Genomic DNA, 21,195 nt, shown 5'->3' on the forward strand with positions numbered 1-21,195 from the left:
TTGTTTCCACAGGAGGAAGTTCCATAGAGTTTAAAGATCACTATAGCCTCCCCTGTCTGCTGGAACTTTAGCATCCTTCATACCACCTCCCAGCTATTGCTTTCTTTTGTTATCCCACCTCTAACGCCCCTGGAATTTAATTCACCCATGCCTTCTTCCTCAGATTGACCACCCAGAGTTTGAGCTGCCACTAGAAACTCAGCTTAACAAAGCAGTCAATTATCCCCAGGTAAGCTATCAAGTTGAAGTCTACGTTTTATTGTACCAGTACATGTGGATAGCAGAGGCGGCTGTGAGGTGCCTGAAAGGTTTATACTTTGTTCTGATAGAACAGAAGGCCCAGAACAAGTTCAAAAAGAGCTCTGATAGCAAGGATTTGTTTTATAGGTCCTACGCTCATACTACTCGTACCTCTTGAAGCTAGGAGAGCTGATGGGAGGGCGTACAGATGTTACTTCCACCTACATTTCCTTGGCATTCTCCTTTATCTCCAACCTCCAGAAGGCAGTTACTCCCTTAAAGAAGCGACAGGAAAAAAGGATGTTATTTTACCGCACCACCATCGGGGAGCTGCAGGTCTGTATATATCGCCAGAAACGTAACTGTGGGGAATAACAAACATATTCAACTCATCCTGGCAATCTGGTGAAAATTAGTGTCTAGAGGACATGCGTGTTTTCCTGACTTGGAATAGTTTTGTCGTTTTTGTTAAAGAGTGATCTATATTGAAACGCACTGAGGTATTTTTGAAACATAAGGCAGTGACTGAGTTTGGATGACACACCATGGTTTGTTGTGGGTTGTGAGCTGCAGTGCCCACGGGGGATGTCATGTCATGAAAACCCGGTGCGCATGAGTTATGCAAGGATTGTTTCCACAGGAGGAAGTTCCATAGAGTTTAAAGATCACTATAGTCTCCCCTGTCTGCTGGAATCATCAGGGATGCTTTAGGGTGGATTCCTGCATTGAGCAGGGGGTTGGACTCGATGGCCTTGGAGGCCCCTTCCAACTCTGCTATTCTATGATTCTATGATTAAACAAAGATGATGGGTTATGTGAGGGTTGTTTAACCCTCATGTTACCCATGTTCACCAGGTTCTCATGGTACAACAACTGTGTTGCATATTCAAAATGGCGCCCCAGAGCTGGGCTGAGCATTCCTAATGTCAGAAAGAAGCAGGCTAAATTGAACTGCTCTGATCCTACAGAAAAGCAGGCTGAGGAAAGGAAAGGAAAGGTATAAGAAGCAGAGGAAGAATCAGGGTCTCGAAGAAGGCAGCAGGTCAAGAGAGGCAGGGAGGAAGATTGGAAGAGGGAGCACTCCACAGGAACAAAGGGAACAAGCGTAGGCCAGAAAACCTGGAGGGGGAACAGGCAGGCAAAGAACTGTTTGTGTCTGAGCAGGAGCTGGAGAGGTGAGGGAGGCTATCACTCACATATTGATTGGAAACAAGCAGTGAAATCTTGGACTGGAAGGCTGTCATTTCAATTCAAGGAGGACTACTTGATTAAAAAGTGGGGTGAGAGGAATGGCAAGATGGGTTTTCCCCTTCTAAACGCTTCTACCATGAAGTCCAGTATCTCGACCTTAGACAGAGTTTTCTCTCACCCAAAGCATCCTGCAATGGGTGCTAGTCCAAATGTTTATTGAAAACCTCCAGCGGAAAGAAATTCCACCACTTTGCTAAGTGGACCCCTACCCCATCCAAATTAGATGTTTCTTGTCAACTCGTCAAGTTTTTCTTAACAATCACCCTAAAATCTCTGTTCCAATATATATTTGGAATACTGTGTGCAGTTCTAGTCGGAGTCAGAAAAGGCACAGAAATGGACAACCAAAACGGACAACCAGCTGGACATCAGGAAAAACTTCCTGACTGTTAGAGCAGTACGACAATGGAATCTGTTACCTAGGGAGGTTGTGGGCTCTCCCACACTAGAGGCCTTCAAGAGGCGGCTGGCCAAGCATCTGTCAGGGATGCTTTAGGGTGGATTCCTGCATTGAGCAGGGGGTTGGAGTCAATGGCCTTGTAGGCCCCTTCCAACTCTGCTATTCTATGATTCTGTGATATGGGGGATTGGAGAAACTTCTCAGTCAGGAACAGTTAAAGCAATAGGAGAAAAAAAAAGACAACTGGAGTGAGACATGATAGATTTTTTTTAAAAGTGCATCACAAAATACCTTTGAATAACAGTTGCGGGGCGTACAGTGGAGGAGGGCCACTGCCTTCAGGTCTTGTTTCTGGGCTTCCCAGAGGCAACTAGCTGGCCAATATGAGAAAAAGAAGGCTATTCAAGAAGGATCTTTGGACTGCTCCAACAAGGCTCTTCTGTTCTTAGAGCTTCATCCCACGTACCTGTTTCTTTCTAATTATCCCCTATATTGTTTAGCTTTCGTTGTTGTTGTTGTTGTACCCCAGGCAGCAGCACTTTGCATACCAGGAAGAGGGTTTAAGGGGGAAATGTAAAAAAATTATTAAAAAATCAACAGATGACCCAATCCAATTCAAATTTGGAATACTTAAGGCTCTCTTTAATGTCTATTACTGTGCCAATGTTGATGTTTCTATCTTTAAAGCTTAAACAGATGGGGGGAATTGAAGCCAGGGGGGAGTGGGGAACCCTTTTTTTAAAAAACACTTACCGGTCAATGGTGCGCTCCTGTGCACCTGGTCGTTTAAAAATTAAAAAATGGTGGACGCGACAGGTCTTTCCTGCAGCCCGTGGCGTCTGACTTGTAGACTGGGGCTGGCCCCTCCTCCCACATGGATTATCAGGTAGGTCTAGCAAGGCCCACAGTCTCTCCCCAACTAGAATGGCAATTCTATGTGATCCTACAAGGGAGTAAATCCTCTTGAACTTAGTGAGATTTACTTACATGCAGAGAATTAGGGTTCTAATGTGTCTTCCCATTTCTGTGTTTGATATGTTCATCCTTCATCCACTCATTCACAGTATCATCCTTTCACCCATTTCTGAGCTATTGTGCCTCCTCTTACCCCTCCCTTTATTGCCCCATTACCACCACCACCGTTAGGGAGGGGTGAGTCTGTCAGTTTGGCTTTCTACTGCGTAAAAGTTTTTAAAATTACATGTTCTTTCTTTCCCAAATTAGTGTAAACCCCATGTGGCATGGGGGCTAGTAGTGTGAGAATGATTGGATAAAAATACTTTTGCCCGTTCCCATTCCAACTGGAAGAAGTGTACACTATAAATCTAGGCCAAATAAACCAGCAAAGGTGAAAACATGAACAAACATTCTTTTTTAAAAAGAGCAGGGACGATTTCTTTAAGGGAAAGCCAAAACCTGCAGAACCACAATTCCCAGAGTTCTTTGCGCATCCCTGGGCAGAGGATTACTCCCCAACACCACCAGTGTGAATGGTTTGGGCAGGGGGATTGAAGCTTGTTTTCTCCTTTCATAAGGCTCCCCCATCACCACCCACCCCAAACTACAACTCCCAGAGTGCTTTGCGCTCGCTTGCTCAGACGGTTTTTCCTCAGCCTCTTGTCACCCAACTCAGCCCACTCGTAGTGCAGCCCCAGTTTCTCTTCCAGCTGTGGCTCATCTGTGGTGGCCACTTTCTTAGGGGGGCTTCCTCTCCGAGCTGGTCTGGACTCAGGACTTTGAGGCAGGCCCAAGATGGGCCTGAACAGGGCTGAGGGGTATGTGCTGTTGCTGCTGCACCTATGCGAACGACAGCAACACGTGGATGGGGCTCCTCAGCATCCAAGTGCCACGTTGCCGCAGGCTGGCCTCAACAGCAGGAAGAAAGTCCAGGTGTTGCCATGTTGCCTGTGTGTGACAGCAGTGGCAGGAATACGAAGGGTGTTGCGAGATTTCCATTGCCAGAGGAATAGAAGCTTCATCCCACGTACCTGCTTCCCTCGGATTATCCCTGTAGTGCTAAGCTTTTGTGGTTGTTGTTGTTGTTGCTATGGGGGACAGCAATCCTTTGCATACCAGGAAGTGAGTTTAAGGGGGGAAATGTAAAAAAAAAATCATAAAAAATCAACAGATGACCCAATTCAATTCAAATTTGGTATGCTTAAAGCTCTCCCTAATATCTATTACTGTGCCAATTTTGGTGTCTTTATCTTTAAAGCTTACACAGATGTAAGCATTTCTTTAAAATCCTGCTCCTGCGCCCCAGCGGTGGCTCGGAAGATACGCTCAAAATGTAGGGGCTAAACACGGCGAATCGTTTTGCTTTATTGCACAATTAAGGCAGGATGCCTGGGAATACTTCACAATCAAAGCAGATTATAAGGCGGGAAACGTCTGAGTCCTTTCCATGCAATTCACAGTGATTGCATAGTATAACGCTGGTGTGATAAAGCTCTAGGAGACTGACGCAAGCCAAGAAACATAGCGCTTTGCTATGAAAGCATAAACTTTGAACTTCTTGTAGTTTCAAGAATTTCTGCACATCTACACTGCTCAAGCTCCCTTTTTTAAAAAAAAAAAAATGAGCAAAATTGGTCTGTTAGATCTCTAGTAATAAGCCTTAGACCACCATATTCTTATATAGATGATGATGATGATGATATGAAGAGCTTTTAATTTTTTTTAGTAAATACTCGCCCATCGGCACCTGCCAAACTTGCTAGGTGCAACAGTTCCCAGCATGGAGAGGGCTATGACATGCCTACCTGCCATATTAGTGTCAAAGATAAAGAGCAAATTGTAAAAAAAGGGATCGTAACCCTAGGAAAGGAAAGGAACCTCTCGTGCAAGCACTGAGTCATTGCTGACTCTTGGAGGGACGCCAGCTTTCGCTGATGTTTTCTTGGCAGGCCTTATAGCGGCTTCCCCGGCCATTATTACCTTTCCCTCAGCTAACTGGGTACTCATTTTACCGACCTCGGGAGGATGGAAGGCTGAGTCGACCTGAGCCGGCTGCCTGAAACCAGCTTCCGCTGGGATCAAACTCAGGCCGTGGGGAGAGTTTCGGCTGCAGAAACTGCTGCTTTACCGCTCTGTGCCACACTGAATCCACAGGGATTCAAAACCAGTCTTTTAAGAGCTAAGCACTCAAAGGCCGGGGCTTAATTGGCCTGTCTGTTTGTTTCTCCTACATTTTATTTTTTATATTTTTTTGTAAACCGCTCAGAGAGATTCAGCTATGGGGTGGTAGATAAATATAATAAATAAATAAATAAATAAAAGTTCTGAGAACTTTGTGAATTTTGGTAAATTATTCTCAAAACTGATCAGAAACAAAATTCACATCCATCTCACCAACTCGTTAATGACAGTTGTATAATAAGAGAATGCCTCTTCTGATTATGGCACTGGGGTGGGGGTGGGGGGGTGGCATTTCTAATCGCCTTTCTTAGTGAAACGTTTCACCCTTTAATTCTGTTTGTTTCTGTCTTTAGGAAAAGGCTCCTGCTATTGATTGGCTGTCATGCCTCCAGGCAGCATTCTACCCTGTACAGCTGAACATGTCCCAGGCAATTGTCGTGCATGACATGGATTACTTGAAAGGAATGTCACAATTGATTGGACAATGGCAGAAAAAGAGGTAAGGAGTTGCTGTGTGATGCTGTAGCTTTTTGTATCCTTGGAAGAGGAAGGGCAGGCTATCCAGATCTGCATTGACAGGACACGTGGAAGAGGAAGAGGAGGACGCATTTTAAATAACAGAGATGCCATTACACAAGCTACTTCAATATCACACCCACAAAACTTGTTCCACAAAGGCAGTGGACTAAGTAGTGCATTTTGTTTATTACCACATCTCTCAGCCTTTAACTGAGTCCATTCAGCATTGCCCTCTCCCATCTTGGCAGTACATCTTTAAAAATACAGACCATTAAACCCCAATGTAATAAATTATCTTACTGCATTTACCGTATTTCTTAGATTCTAAGACATCCCTTTTTCCCCGAATAAACATCTTTAAAAACGGGGTGCATCTTAGAATCGCGTGTGCGAGTATTATTCTTAGAATCAAAGCTTTTTTTCTGTTGGTGGTACTGAAATTAGTGTGCATCTTACAATCGATGGCGTCTTACAATCGAAGAAATACGGTATGTCTCTAAAGTTTAATGAAGATTTATTGTTTAACTGAAAAGTTGTAACAATTACATTAACATACAAAATATACAGCAATCTAAGTTTAAAACCACAATTTTGTCATAGAAACACAGTAGAACCATAAAACAAAAAATAAAAAGAAGTTCTAAAAGGAAAATATGGTAACCAGACTCCAAGAGCAATATCATTTCAGGTACAGACGGGGACACGGTTTTAAATGTGGTGGAAGAAGTTTAGACACACATTATTTAATGTGATTTCAGTTTCCAGAATGTTTCCATTTACACTAAGGCCAGATCTACACCAAGCAGATTATTGCACTATGAAAGTGGTATGAAAGCAGTATATAAGAGGCAGGAGCCACACGACTGCTTTATAGCGGTATTGAAGTGCACTGACAACTGTTGGGGCCCATTGACACATACCCTATATCGCTTTCATACCGCTTTCATAGTGCTATAGCTTGCTTGGTGTGGATCTGGCCTAAATCGAGGGTGAAGACAGTAATCCATAATAATTTAATCAGAATTTAAAACCAGTCAGGAATAACCAGGTTTGGTTTCTTCAGGAAGGGGTACCACTGATGCACCAGCCAAAGCTGATGAAGAGCACTCCTGCCCACGATGGGCACATGAGCATTTAGGAGCAGGGCTGGATCTGGCAGCATTCCCAAGAGGCATAGCTGATGCTTAAAGGGGAGTGCAACCCCATTCAAATGCAGTGAACACGCAGTAGTGCAGCAATTTCCCCTAATTTATGCATTTTTGCAAGCACTTCCCCCTAAAATATGCCTTTTAATATGTAATTGTTCCGAATGTATGCATTATTATATGCAATTTCCCCTAAGGTACACATTTTTGTATGCGTGTTTGTTTGTTTTTAGCAGAGAACTGCATCGCAAAATTTGGAGAACTGTGAAAACCAAAGGATAATTGCATTCAGGTTAGAATATTAGTTCAGGCACTACAAATTACATTGGTTTATATTACAATGCAAACCAGATAAAATGCTGCCACATCCCTAGCACCATTCTATGCTTGATGACTGCTTCTACATGACTAAGACGTTAGAGCAAAAGAGCAAAAAAAGAGCTGCTTGGCAGCCCAGAAGAAGAAGAAGAAGAAGAAGAAGAAGAAGAAGAAGAAGAAGAAGAAGTCGTCTAGGCTTGTGCAGTTTTCTCATTTTAAACTCACTTAAATCAGAACATCATCATGGCTACAGGAATATAATGGCATTGGCTTTTGCTGCTAAATTCATTTACCTGGGAATAAGTACCATTTCACTGAAGTAAAGGATAATATATATTTAAAGTATTAACATTTAAAGCCCTAAACAGTTTGGGGCCAGGCTATCTGAAGAAAAGCCTCCTCCCATATGTACCTGGCTGGACCCTAAGGTCATCCTCAGGGGTCCTTCTCCGTGAGCCCCTGCCAAAGGAAGCAAGGCAGGTGGCTACCAGGAGGAGGGCCTTCTCTGCTGTGGCACCCCAGCTGTAGAATGAGCTCCTAAGGAGGTTCGCCTGACACCTACACTATATTCTTTTAGATGCCAGGTGAAGACCTTTTTATTCTTCCAGTATTTTAACAGTCTATAAATTCAATTTTAACTTTGCTGTTTTAGATTTGTATTTTAAACTTGTATTTCTGCACTGCGGCTGATTTTATCCTGGTTGTGCTGTTATATTGTATTTTATATCATGTTTTTATACTGTGTGTTTTATATTTTGAATGGTTTAAATTTTTGTGAACCGCCCAGGGAGCTTCGGCTGTTGGGCGGTATAAAAATGCAATAAATAAATAAAGTACAAGTAATAAAATGAGCGTGTACATGCCTGGCAACCCAACCACTGACTATATCATATTTTTAGAAGTAAGAATGATGCTGTGGCAACCACATCAACCCTAGTGGGCGTACCCAACCTGTTCCAGGTGCTGAAACTCCACCTGTTTGATGCTTCCTCCATCACCTGCCACTCTCTGGGTGGTCACTTGGGGGACTCTAGGCTTTTGTCCCTTGGTGCATCACTGTGAACAAGTAACCCTAGACCTGTTGTAGGGTTCTGAGTGGCTTATTGCCCATGGCAACAAGCCACCCTGGCTGGGTTCACATGACACAACAAGCTGTGCTGCCAAGGGTATTTACGCAAATCTACCCGGCAAGTGACCAGTACACGTAGCATAGTTAACAATTCTATTTAATTGCCTGCTGATCATGCAAAGCCGCTCAAACCAATAGAGCTTTTTGCTGATGGCAGTAGTCTAATACCACCACTATTTAGGATGAGATTTAGGAATGTACCCCTTTGGTGATTTTCTAAGGGGATTTCCAACTAGGGTTGAGCTTCAAGGTGAGTTCCCATTCAAAGTGAGGGCATGAAGTATTGCCATCACTCTGAATTGACTGTGTATGACAAATCTGATAGGTTTCATAATGATACTGTTATATCAACAAACTGACTGTGTGATTACTTGATTGGAAGGGGTGGTGCAGCCAGGAAGAAAACCCCTGGGTTAAGCAAAAAAAATAGTTGTGAAGCTGATGCTGAGAGGTGTGGAAAAAATAAATAGTATTGTGGTGATGGCATAAGGGAAGTTCTTGTCTGCCACACCTGCAAAACACTGAAAGCAGACATAGTGTTAGCATCATTAATATTCCCTTCAAATCCGTGAGAGCTGGTAAATTAGTTTGGATATATGAAAGCAGAGAAGGAAGTGAATATAGGACATTAAAGATAAGATATAGGACAGTAAAGATATAGGACATTAAAGATGAAGATTACAGGTCCCGGGACGTTGTAGACGCCATTAAATCTTACGCCTCTCGCAGATTCTGCTGGCTTCCAACAAGTACAGCTGCTGAGATGGTATTCTGATTTCTTTTGGCAGTCCCTTCATGATCTCCCCTTTTAATCTGGGAAGATTTCCAGCCAGAGTTATCTCATGGCGGTTTTAGAAGCTTTCGTTAACTCCATGTTCAGAGCTAACATGGAGAGCTCAGAGCGACATCTTCTCAGGGGGCGGAGTCAGGTTGCGCTTAATACGTTAAGTATTTTTGTGAACCGCCCAGAGAGCTTCAGCTATTGGGCGGTATAAAAATGTAATAAATAAATAAATATAAATAATATTAACTTAATACGTTAATACTGTAGGGTTCTGTAACATGCATAATATATGCATCTTCTTGTTAAAAATTTGAAATACATCTGTGGTGAAATGAATTGTGTATTTTACCTTTTTTTTTTTTGCAGAGATGTGCTGCAGGTCTACATGATACTCTGCTTGGTTAGAAATCTCTCCCCGGCTCTGGATGGGCAGTTCCAGAAAGCTCATCAGGAATTGACAGGCATGCTGAACAGCAGGACAACCGATTTGGAAACGGTGAACTTGCTCCCCCATTTTCCATTGCAGTAACAATTAACACTGAGCAGAAAGTTCTTTTTGGATTTTTTTCTTTGGGAATGGGGCAAATTGGAACTCAAGGGAGAGAGAAAGTATATGACTTTTTGAGGAGAGAGAAAGTATATGACTTTTTGAGGATAGAATCATAGAATAGCAGAGTTGGAAGGGGCCTACAAGGCCATTGAGTCCAACCCCCTGCTCAATGCAGGAATCCATCCTAAAGCATCCCTGACAGGTGGTTGTCCAGCTGCCTCTTGAAGGCCTCTAGTGTGGGAGAGCCCACAACCTCCCTGGGTAACTGATTCCATTGTCATACTGCTCTAACAGTCAGGAAGCTTTTCCTGACGTCCAGCTGGAATCTGGCTTCCTTTAACTTGAGCCCATTATTCCGTGTCCTGCACTCTGGGAGGATCGAGAAGAGATCCTGGCCCTCCTCTGTGTGACAACCTTTGAAGTCCTTGAAGAGTGCTATCATGTCTCCCCTCCATCTTCTCTTCTCCAGGCTAAACATGCCCAGTTCTTTCAGTCTCTCTTCATAGGGCTTTGTTTCCAGACCCCTGATCATCCTGGCTGCCCTCCTCTGAACATGCTCCAGTTTGTCTGAGTCCTTTTGAATTGTGGAGCCCAGAACTGGACACAATACTCTAGATGAGGCCTAACCAGGGCCGAATAGAGAGGAACCAGTACCTCACGTGATTTGGAAGCTGTACTTCTATTAAAGGAGCTATACTTCTATTAAAGGAATGGGGAGAAACTCAATAAGGCGAAGTCCACTTCTTGTTCTAGCAAGCCCCACCCCTAGAAATATAATTAAAAAGCTACTTGACATTTACAACCTGGGGGAGCCATTTTAGCTCAGCATTAGCCATCATTTTCTCAGGATATATATATATATATATATATATATATATATATATATATATGTCACAAGTGTAGCGTGTAGGGGCAGTATGCCCTGACATAGGCAACATTCATTTTTGGTACTTGCTTAGGAGAACTTCCCAGTGAATTGTACCCAGTGCTCAACTTCCTTTCTGTCTTTCTTTCTTTCTTAGGTAAGAACTGAGCGTTGGAGGAAATGCCTGAGTGAGACCAGCACATTTTTTGGCCCTGTACTTGGGAAGATGGTTGTGAAGGAGATTTTCCCTCAGAAGGCCAAGGATCTCGTAGGTATTCAATAACACCAGACACTGACTCACTTTGATCTATTCTCTTGTCCTTCTCAATTAATGAGCGTCTTCAGACGGGCGTTTTTTTCATGGGATCATCATGGCTTGGTCACTGGTTTTCCCAGGCACTTTACACGACGCCGTCATTGTGCAGTTGTTCTCTCATGTCTTCTGCCCCTCCGTCCCTTTTCACATGTTATCTTGCTATGGGGAAAATGTGTATTTTGCGGTCATGCCATGACACTGCCATCGTCACTTTATGCCCTGCTTTGTGTGGGCAGGTGTTGGGCGGTGCAGCGCTGACGTCCGGATCATTCGGGAGTGTCTCCTCCTGCCCCTCCACAAAGGGGAGTGTCCCCTCCTGCCCCTCCTCCTGCCCCTCTCTGGCATTTTGCTCCTGCTCGGCTCTGTATTTCAGGAATTCCTAAGCAGGTGGGAAGCGGGGAGGAGATGGTGGTTGCAACGGACCTGAGCACATGCAACCTGTTTCCATTTAATCCCTCCTCCCGGTGTATACTTAAAGGAGAAAAGTGTTACGGTTACTTTTACAGGGACGATACTGATTTGCACATGGGGTTGGGGGAGGCGGACCTCTGACGAATCAGCACTTAACGATGGGATGGGAGCTGCTCCACCTGTGCCTCTTGGAAAACTTTTAGTCCTTTCTGTTCAGTCCCCACATGCACGCACGGGAGAGAAGTGTAACACACACACCCCACCACTCCAGCCCCTCTCGCAATGTATACACAAACGAGAAAAGGGTTACTGTTGCTTTTACAGGGACAATACTGACTTGCATGGTGGAGCTGGGGTGGACCTCCAAAGACACAGACTTCTGAACGTGTTTCATTTTCACGCCGAGAAAGAGGAGGGGCTACGCCAGAGAGGTGGACAACCAATAAAATCCTGCAAGGCTCCACCCACCCTTGGGAAAGTTCTCTCCCTAAGACTATGGAGAGAAATTAGTAGGCTAGGTGGACCAATGGTCTTATTCAGTACAAGGCAGTTGCATATACTGGACTAGGGCAAGAGCCATTGCTCAGTGGTAGAGTACATATGAAAGGACCAAAGTTCAGTCCTTATGTAAGGAAAGGGATCTTCGGAAAACTACTGCCTGAAACCTTAGATTGCTACTGCACACTTAAGTAGGACATACTGTGTTCTGGCTCCACATAAGGCAGCTTCAGATGATGAAGAGGATGATGTCTAGGTGCTGTACAGAAATTAAAAACTTTGACATACCCTCTGCCCACAGATTTTTAATCTAAGAGGTCAAGATAGGTGGAAGGAAAGTTTAAAAGGAGAAGACAGATAGGCATGGGTGCAAAGATGTGTTTTAAGGAGGTGCCTTTGCATTTTACTTGGGGATTGAATTGCATGTTGGAACAAGGAATGGCAGCACAATCGAAAAATGCAGATAATGCAGAAAGGAGGGTCCTCTTTACCCCCCTCCACCAGCCAGTCTATGCAGGACAGGCTGGTGCTGGAACTGCCTTTAAAGTCCGAAAGCAAACTGGGCCTGTAAAAAGCAAGACAACACAGAAAATGCTTTGATGGCAATAGCTGGCAGTAATGTCATCTTGATTCTCCCTAATAAGTGAGTGACATTGATTCCAGAGAAAAGGGTAGAAGCAACCCGTGTCTCCCTCCAGCTCAAAGCAAACTTTGGCAAAACAGGCCAGGGCCCTTGTCTTCTGACAGACTCCAGTCACCGACCCCTGTAAGCCTTTCAACAAGCAATGCTACAAACTTCTGGCTTTAGGGCAAAATTCAGGTTCATCAGGTCACAGGCCTTTAGCTTCAGAGATAATACAAATATATAATATGGGGCATATAAAATTGTAGATCCAGATTTCATGCCATATTTTCTTTCTTGGAATTTCCCAGTTATAGATTAGCAGTAGGAAAGAAGCATCTGTGATCTGTGCTGTGGGATGATGTTGATCCCCAACTGGTATTTAAGCATAAATAGATTGTCAGGCTCAAGAAAAATCACACAAAAACTTGTCTTTAAAATGGTTCTCTATTAAAATCCAATTTCTCACAATCTGTATGTCAAAGCCAGCGCTAAAAATACGCATTACATTTTTCATGTGCAAATGACTTGGAAAGTTTGCAGAAGCTTCTTAATAGTGGTTCTATTAAGTCGGAGCCTCAACATTGATTAAACTGCTGGATAATATGCAGTTTTCAGACTTTTTATTGACGATTGAGGGCCTAAATACAAGTTATATTAACAACATGATTACCAATCTTGTTGTGCGTTTTTTCAATTGAATACCGAGTGCACAGTGGGGTTGGAGGATTGTAATCATCACCACAGCACACAGGGAAGGCAAGTCTAAAATTTCCCTTCCCAGCCACAACCTCAATGAAAATCCCCACATACGGCAATCAGCGTTAGGGAGAAACCTCCCACTGGTTATATTTACTCTCTTGAGAGAGCACCTGGGTCTGGTATTTACCTTTTAAAAACTGGAATAGGATTGTTAATCAAGTTATCAAGGTAACATGTAGTTAATTCTGAGAGATATGTCAGCATTTGTGAGCCAGAATGACTACCTCTCAGTACTATGCTTACATGATCAGAAATAGTGACTGGGTTCAGACAACATGATAGCCCATGGTGATTTTAATAATTGATGGTTCGTTATTTAACCTACCATGGGTTATCGTGTTGTGTGGAGGGAGTTTTTTAACCAATGGTTGGTTATCTGGCCAAAAACAATTTATAGAATCATAGAATAGCAGAGTTGGAAGGGGCCTACAAGGCCATCGAGTCCAACCCCCTGCTCAGTGCAGGAATCCACCCTAAAGCATCCCTGACAGATGGTTGTCCAGCTGCCTCTTGAAGGCCTCTAGTGTGGGAGAGCCCACAACCTCATCAGGCAACTGATTCCATTGTCGTACTGCTCTAACAGTCAGGAAGTTTTTTCTGATGTCCAGCTGGAATCTGGCTTCCTTTAACTTGAGCCCGTTATTCCATGTTCTGCACTCTGGGAGGATCGAGAAGAGATCCTGGCCCTCCTCTGTGTGACAACCTTTTAAGTATTTGAAGAGTGCTCTCATGCGTCCCCTCAATCTTCTCTTCTCCAGGCTAAACAGGCCCAGTTCTTTCAGTCTCTCTTCATAGGGCTTTGTTTCCAGACCCCTGATCATCCTGGTTGCCCTCCTCTGAACACGCTCCAGCTTGTCCGCATCCTTCTTGAATTGTGGAGCCCAGAACTGGACGCAATACTCTAGATGAGGCCTAACCAGGGCCGAATAGAGAGGAACCAGTACCTCATGTGATTTGGAAGCTATACTTCTATCAATGCAGCCCAAAATAGCATTTGCCTTGCAGCCATATCGCACTGTTGGCTCATATTCAGCTTGCGATCTACAACAATTCCAAGATCCTTCTCGTTTGTAGTATTGCTGAGCCAAGTATCCCCCATCTTGTAACTGCATTTGGTTTCTATTTCCTAAATGCAGAACTTGGCATTTATCCCTATTAAATTTCATCCTGTTGTTTTCAGCCCAGCACTCCAGCCTATCAAGATCACTTTGAAGTTTGTTTCTGTCTTCCAGGGTATTAGCTATCCTGCCCAATTTGGTGTCCTCTGCAAATTTGATAAGCGTTCCCTGCACCTCCTCGTCCAAATCATTAATAAAAATGTTGAAGATCACTGGGCCCAGGACTGAGCCCTGCGGTACCCCACTCGTTGCCTCTCCCCAGTTTGAGAAGGTTCCACTGATAAGTACTCTTTGAGTCTGATTCTGTAGCCAACTGTGAATCCACCTAATAGTTGTTCCATCTAGCCCACTTTTAGCTAGTTTGTTAATCAGAATATCATGGGGCACTTTGTCAAAAGCTTTGCTGAAGTCAAGATATATGGCATCCACAGCATTCCCACAATCCACAAGGGAGGTTATCCTATCAAAAAATGAGATCAAATTAGTCTGACAGGATTTGTTCCTGACAAATCCATGTTGGCTTCTAGTGATCACCGCATTGATTTCAAGGTGTTTACAGATTGACTTCTTTATAATCTGCTCCAGAATTTTCCCAAGGATGGATGTCAGACTGACTGGTCTGTAGTTCCCAGGTTCCTCCTTTTTGCTCTTTTTGAAGATAGGGACAACGTTAGCCCTCCTCCAGTCGTCCGGCACCTCACCTGTCTTCCATGATTTTGCAAAGATAATAGGCAGTGGTTCTGAGAGTTCTTCCGCTCCTTCATTACTCTAGCTCCTTCATTACTCTAGGATGCAGTTCATTGGGCCCTGGAGATTTAAACTCATTCAAGGAAATTAGGTGTTCTTTGACCATTTGTTTATCAATCTCAAACTGCAATCCTGCCCCTTCAACTTCTGCTTCACTTTTTCCAGGGGGGTCATAGACCCGCTTTTGGGAAAAGACTGAGGCAAAGTAGGAATTGAGCACCTCAGCCTTTTCTTTGTCGTCTGTTATCAATTTGCCATCCTCATTAAGCAGTTGAACCACCATTTCTTTCCTCTGTCTTTTACTACTCACGTATCTGAAGAAAGCCTTTTTATTTCTTTTAGCATCCCTCGCTAACCTCAGCTCATTCTGAGCTTTAGCCTTCCTGACACCATTTCGGCACTTCTGCGCCACCTGTCTGTACTCTTCTTTTGTAGCCTGGCCTTCCTTCCACTTCCTAGATGTATCCCTTTTTGTTTTCAGGTCATCTCTAAGCTTTTTGTGGAGCCACATTGGTTTCCTCTGTTGTCTTCTATCTTTTCTCCTTGTTGGAGTGATTATCAAAGATAATTTTCTGAGAAAGATCAGATCACAAACATTAACTTCTCTGGGGTAAATATTATGAATGGAGCTATATAAATACCTTAAAGACATTGTATTTGAAATTGATTGTACTAACTTACAAGATGGAAGTCTATTTTTCATGCAATTCCTCCTTATTTCCCATCAACTGTATTTTTTCCATCCAACAATGATGGTCACCATTGATATTACTCAATGGGTAATTAAATGTCTCTACATTTATGTACATATTCACTTGCAAATTATCACAATGAAAGTGAGATCTAGTGCTCACTGAGGTGACAAACCTGTGCCTGGACTGAACTACTTCAGATTGTAGATTTGGGGTGGGGTTGCATGACAGAATATTGTTCTAAACTCCCCAAATTTCCATACGTTGGAATGGTTGAACTGCATTGAATTGATGAGTTCTGTTAGAGCTCAAAAAACTGGTTTTACTCCCCTTGTTCCTCATGCCAGATGATGACTGGACACTACATTTCTATGGAAGCAGCTATGGCTTGGTTTAGATGTAATGCTAAATCATAGTTCAGGGTTATGTGCATGAGCCTTGAGTTCCTGTGTTCCACCACGCCTTTTGTCTGGCGCTTCTGCTTTTATTTTCAACTAACCACAGTTTATTAGGCGCGAACCTGGACCTGAGGTTAAGGTTAACTTTGATTTATGGCAGCTAGCCAGGATCAGAAACAACCTTTTGAATTTGGATTGGTTCCCATGTTTAAGATTAACCACAGTTTGTCCAGGTTCGCATATAACGACAAGCTGAGATGGGGGAAGGGAGGAGAGGAAAGGGGAGCGCACAAGTCGAAAGTTCATTCATATAACACTAAACTGTGATTTCGCATCATGTCCACGTGCAGCCATGGTGTTTCCTTAATTCTGAGGAACTCTCTCCTTTCCCTGACCAGGCTGAGCAGATATTCTCTGCGATCCGAGATGCCATCCACAGCCATCTGGATCGCGTGGAGTGGATGGGCTACCAGTCCCGCCAAGAGGCCAAGGAGAAAGTATGTATGTGTGTTGGGGTGCTTATCAGCATTAGGATATGGGTATGGAGAACTCAACCAGGATCTAAATCCAGAGAGTGTATTCTCCAGTGCACGCTCCTCAAGCTAGTGGTTATGACTGGAATGAAACCTGGAGTGTAGCAAGCAGAAAGTGCTGCTTTACTGACAAGTCATAGGGCTGATAGGGTTCCTAGTATTTACACCAGGCCTCACAAGTCCAGAAGTTTCGTACTGTCTGCCAGTCACACAGGTTGATGTTTCATACTCCTTTTCCTTCACAAACTAAAGAAGGCTTTTATTTCATTCATTTATTTGTGACATTTATATACCGCCCCATAGCCGAAGCTCTCTGGGCGGTTTACAGAAGTTAAAAACAGTAAACATGAAAAGTATACAAAATTTAAAACATAGGAACAACAGTATAAAAACGACAGTATCCATTTAAAAACAACAGTTCTGGGGGTCCGTTAAAAAACAAACGTAGCGTTGTTAAATGGTGTTAAATGCCTGGGAGAAGAGGAAAGTCTTGACCTGGCGCTGAGAAGATAACAGTGTTGGCGCCAGGCGAGCCTCATCGGGGAGATCATTCCATAGTCGGGGGGGGGGGCACCACCACCGAAAAGGCCCTCTCCCTTGTTGCCATCCTCTGAGCTTCCCTCTGAGTAGGCACTCAGAGGAGGACGTTAGATGTTGAGCGCAGTGTACGGGTAGGTTCATGTCGGGAGAGGCGTTCCATCAGGTATTGCGGTCCCAAGCCATGTTGAGACCACACAGTCCTAAATAGTTCACCAGGCTAAGTCCCAACCATGGACCGTGAGGTCCCTGGTTCAAGCCTCTTAGCCCTTGACAGTGGTCTACATGCTAGAGACCTTGCATAACCCACCTCTGTGAGTAAAACACTCATATTTGGATCTTATGAGGAAAGTGCTTGTTTCCCTAATTCAATAGTCCTGTTTGCATTCATAACTCCACAGATTCCAGAGATAGTCAAAGCAAAAAACCAAATGCAAAACAAAACCCTGTCCTCTTGATATCTATTTTTTTTTAATGTTTAGATTTATCATCTCCGGGTAGAGATTGGCTACCCAGAGAACATCCTCCAAGCAGATGAAGTGGATGACGAGGTGGGTTAATTAAACATCACTTCTCATATGACTTGTATTGTTTACTAAGGGGTGGTTCTTATGGTCCAGGAAGTCTCCATCTCATGCCCCGCTAGTACTAACATTTGAATCCAGCATTGACCTTCCCATGCCATCTCTTGGATGCCAAAGTTACTTGATTGTCATGAGATACAGCTACTGCCCTTACATTTATTTATTTCAGTTTCAGGTGGGTTACAAATTTATTGAAAATCTATTATTATAAATTTCCAATTTTTTTTAGCAATATATAGAACAGCACCCCATGAATCAAATGATAAAACAATACAAACAAAGAGGAGGCAAAAGTCCATGAAACAGCAACGAAGTACTCTGGGCCCAACCACATGTTACATTAAATGCATAGCATGCAGGGTGGTTGGGTGGGGCGTTGGTTGCTGCTTTTTACGTAACTAGCTGTACCCGGCGTAACATACGCCGTTGTAGCATATCTTAAAGTTTATTAATTACATATCATCGCGGGGGCGCGGGCTGCTTGGAGGCCACCGATACAGCACCGTCTGGCAGACCTGGGGGGCAGGGAGGTTTGGGGGAAGGGGAGCAGGTGTCCCCCTCTCCCCGGGGTTCCTGTCAGCCTTGGGCCACCCACGCAGCTTGCATGAGGTTAGGCCGGGGCCGGGGCTCACAGCAGGCGAGCGGCCTCCCACCCGGCCACCAAGGGCCCCAGCCGTGCCTCGCTCATGATCCGGACTCTCTCCCCAGGGTTTCTGTCAGCCTTGGGCCGCCCGCCCAGCTCGCATGAGATTAGGCCGGGGCCTCAGCTCGTAACAGGCCAGAGAGGCCTCCCACCTCGCTCATGCTCTGGACCGTAGCGCTGCCCCCTTTGTGGGGGGGGAGCGAAGAGGCAGAAAGGGGAGTATGATTACCTTGGAAAGCCCAGAGGAGTCAGGTGAGGGGCTTAGCAACCTGTATCAGCTGACGTTGCACGTTGTTACTGTTGCTTAGCAACCTGTATCAGCTGAAGCCTGTACGGAAACATACCTAAGCGTTTTATATAGATAGATAGTAAGCACAGGGCCCCTAATTTTTATCAGGGCACAGCAGTGAGGAACGGAGATTTAATCCTTCCCTCCTCAACCAATGATCCCAATGAAAATCATCCGGCATTGGAAGTTGGGAGGTTGCCTAAGCTGCAGCTGGGAAGGGAAGGGTTAAAACTCCCGTCATCTTGCACTGCGGACCCAATGGAAATTAGGGTGTGTGCACTTACTATGATGTTAAGAAAGCCACACACTGCACATTCCATGTTGAATGGAATGTGTAATTAGACTCTCACTCAACAAAATATTGTTTTTAAATGGAGTTCTTTACAGAACCAAATATTAATGCACTTACTGGTGAAAGGTACAAATCGTAAGGGAATGATGGTACTGATGAAGGAAACCCCGAAGAGTGATTCATACATAGTTTGGCAGAACCAAGGCCTGAAATCATTGCAGTCAGAAACCAAAAAGAGACACACGTTTATTGCCCTTGCCAAAATACCCTGTGCGCATCTTATTCGTTCCTCTGCTCCTTCTTTCTACTCCTAACCTCATTGCCTGATTCTTTCTTCAGCTGGAGATTGATGAAGATAATTTTTTCCACAATGTGGTTGCTTGCCTGAGGTCTCTGCGGAAGAGGTTCTTGCTGAGACTTGTTAATCCTCATCTACAGGACAAGTATGTTTTTGCTCTAGGGTGAAGGAGGCATGTGAATGCAAGACAGACTGTGGTTCATGCTAGTGGCAGGCAAATTCCCACCATTCCACTCTGTGCATGGTTTCATGGGTTCATTTTGCCCTGTGTTCCACTCTGTCTGCCTTCCCGTGTAACTTGGAGAATTCCTAGAATTGATTTCAGACATCTTTTTCCCCTCCCTTACAGAATGCTGATGCACGCTAGCATGTATATGAGATTGAGGTCATAGGCGTGCTGAAGGGGTGTGCTGGGTGTGCCCAGGCACACCCTAATGTCACAAGCAATAATGTCTCTTTGCTGGGAGCCACATTTCAAAGAGGCCAGGAGGAGAGGACCCGAAGGCTAATCTCGCCTCTTAAGACCCTCCTCTGGCCACCAATGTCTCCTCATTCCCCCGCCCCTCCTTCACCTGCAATGGCCCTCCTGTGGTCAGGGAATCTGAACGTGGGGTAGGGCATCAATGGAACAGTGTTTAATAAATAAATGAATAAAAATAACGAGTATTCAATAAATGTTTGCCTTTTAAAATAAATTAATTAATAAAATGTCCTGGGTGCCACACCCTAATGAAATGTGCTGTGCATGCCTATGATGGAGGCAAGATTTGTTTTTGCATTCTCATTTAATCAATGTGCATACATAGTATCTACCAGTGTGTATCAGCAACCTCTAGAGGGGTGGGGAAAGAAAAAGATGCAGGCCGAAAACTAGACAACTCCATGTGCTACAGTCTAAACAAAGCCCAGAATTATTGTTGTTATTATTTTAAACGGAAGCATTGCCGATGGCCACCTCAGAAACAAAATCAGGTTATTCTGAAATCCAAAAGTTGTGAAGTTGTGAAGACATTCATATCAGGAGAAATTCATAAAATTCATATCCCTGGTTCATACATGCTTGTGCATTACTTGATTACTCAACACTTGCTAATTGGCAGCTGAATGTGAGAACTGACTCTAGTGAAAGAAAATTGCATTTGAGGTGACTTTGATATGAAAACTGTCTGTGATGGGTCATTCATATATGATGGGTCATTCATACATGCAACTCATCATTTCATATTTCAGTTAGTATTACTACAAAGAGTCTATTTCGGAGGGAGAAATACAGGACTCCACACCGCCACGTTCAATTCAACAAGGGCCCCTGTCCTTACAACAGGGCCCAATCGAAATTATCACATCCCCAAGGGGATCGATACCACCCCCTTCGCCTGCTACATTTCGGTCTCCTCGACCACCAACATTTAGAGACCCATTCAGTTAGGCATAGAGGAGGAAATGGAGGTATAAGCAGTATAGGCCAAAGTAATCCCTTCTTTTGCCATCATCTTTCTACATTTCTCTGTTCTAGTTGGGAAGTAGCCCCTTGGTCTGTACATTCATACTACTCTCTGAGGCGCCATGCTGTCGTTTTCCCTGCCGGAATGTTCCGCAGCCCTTTCTTCCATACGGAGTTTCCCAGGTAAGGAAGGAGGTCGAAGCCGCCGATAGAATGGTCACAGGTTCACTTTAATAGATTGCAAAAACAGCATTACAAAAAGTGCTGAAGCAGTTTGGGCTTCTTTTTGAACCCACGGGCACATTTGGAACAGCCAAAGATGAAACAAAACAATCATTATTTTTTAAAAAATTAAATCAGGGCGGGCAGGGGGCCTTGGTAGTTGCCTAGAGGGGTGTCTGGGAGGGTTGTGGTGCATGCAGGCACTACGTTGCTGACGCCATTGGGGTAGAAAAAAATCGGGCACGTACGGGACGAGCAGTGACAGTTCTAGCTTACCACGTTCAGTGTTCTCAGAAACTCTGATCTCTCTCTAGCCTTACTTAAAAATTCTGGTTGCTGACTTGGAGCTAAGCAGAAGCAGGGAAGAGCAGCTGGCCCAGCTCAAGGAGGAGCTAGAAAAGTAAGCCAGATTCCCAGGGAGCGAGCGAACAGGAAGAGCAAACAGGAGTT

General features: G+C 44.1%; 1 protein-coding gene across 2 annotated transcripts in view; it reads left to right on the forward strand.

Annotated features, from left to right (window-relative positions):
* The window catches only part of KEL (Kell metallo-endopeptidase (Kell blood group)), a 58,621-nt gene that overhangs the window by 16,130 nt on the left and 21,296 nt on the right, over positions 1 to 21,195 (forward strand). Inside the window, exons 7-15 of one of the 2 annotated variants that reach the window (XM_063129006.1) lie at positions 164 to 229; positions 388 to 576; positions 5,383 to 5,528; positions 9,291 to 9,420; positions 10,497 to 10,607; positions 16,302 to 16,400; positions 17,456 to 17,524; positions 19,121 to 19,224; positions 20,596 to 20,706. In XM_063129006.1, the coding sequence (XP_062985076.1) occupies positions 164 to 229; positions 388 to 576; positions 5,383 to 5,528; positions 9,291 to 9,420; positions 10,497 to 10,607; positions 16,302 to 16,400; positions 17,456 to 17,524; positions 19,121 to 19,224; positions 20,596 to 20,706 (1,025 nt within the window). The remainder of the gene's footprint in view (positions 1 to 163; positions 230 to 387; positions 577 to 5,382; positions 5,529 to 9,290; positions 9,421 to 10,496; positions 10,608 to 16,301; positions 16,401 to 17,455; positions 17,525 to 19,120; positions 19,225 to 20,595; positions 20,707 to 21,195) is intronic. The other variant, XM_063129007.1, reaches the window with a different exon arrangement.

The sequence above is a fragment of the Elgaria multicarinata genome, chromosome 6, assembly GCF_023053635.1.
Source record: "Elgaria multicarinata webbii isolate HBS135686 ecotype San Diego chromosome 6, rElgMul1.1.pri, whole genome shotgun sequence".
In the NCBI taxonomy this organism is placed as follows: domain Eukaryota; kingdom Metazoa; phylum Chordata; class Lepidosauria; order Squamata; family Anguidae; genus Elgaria; species Elgaria multicarinata.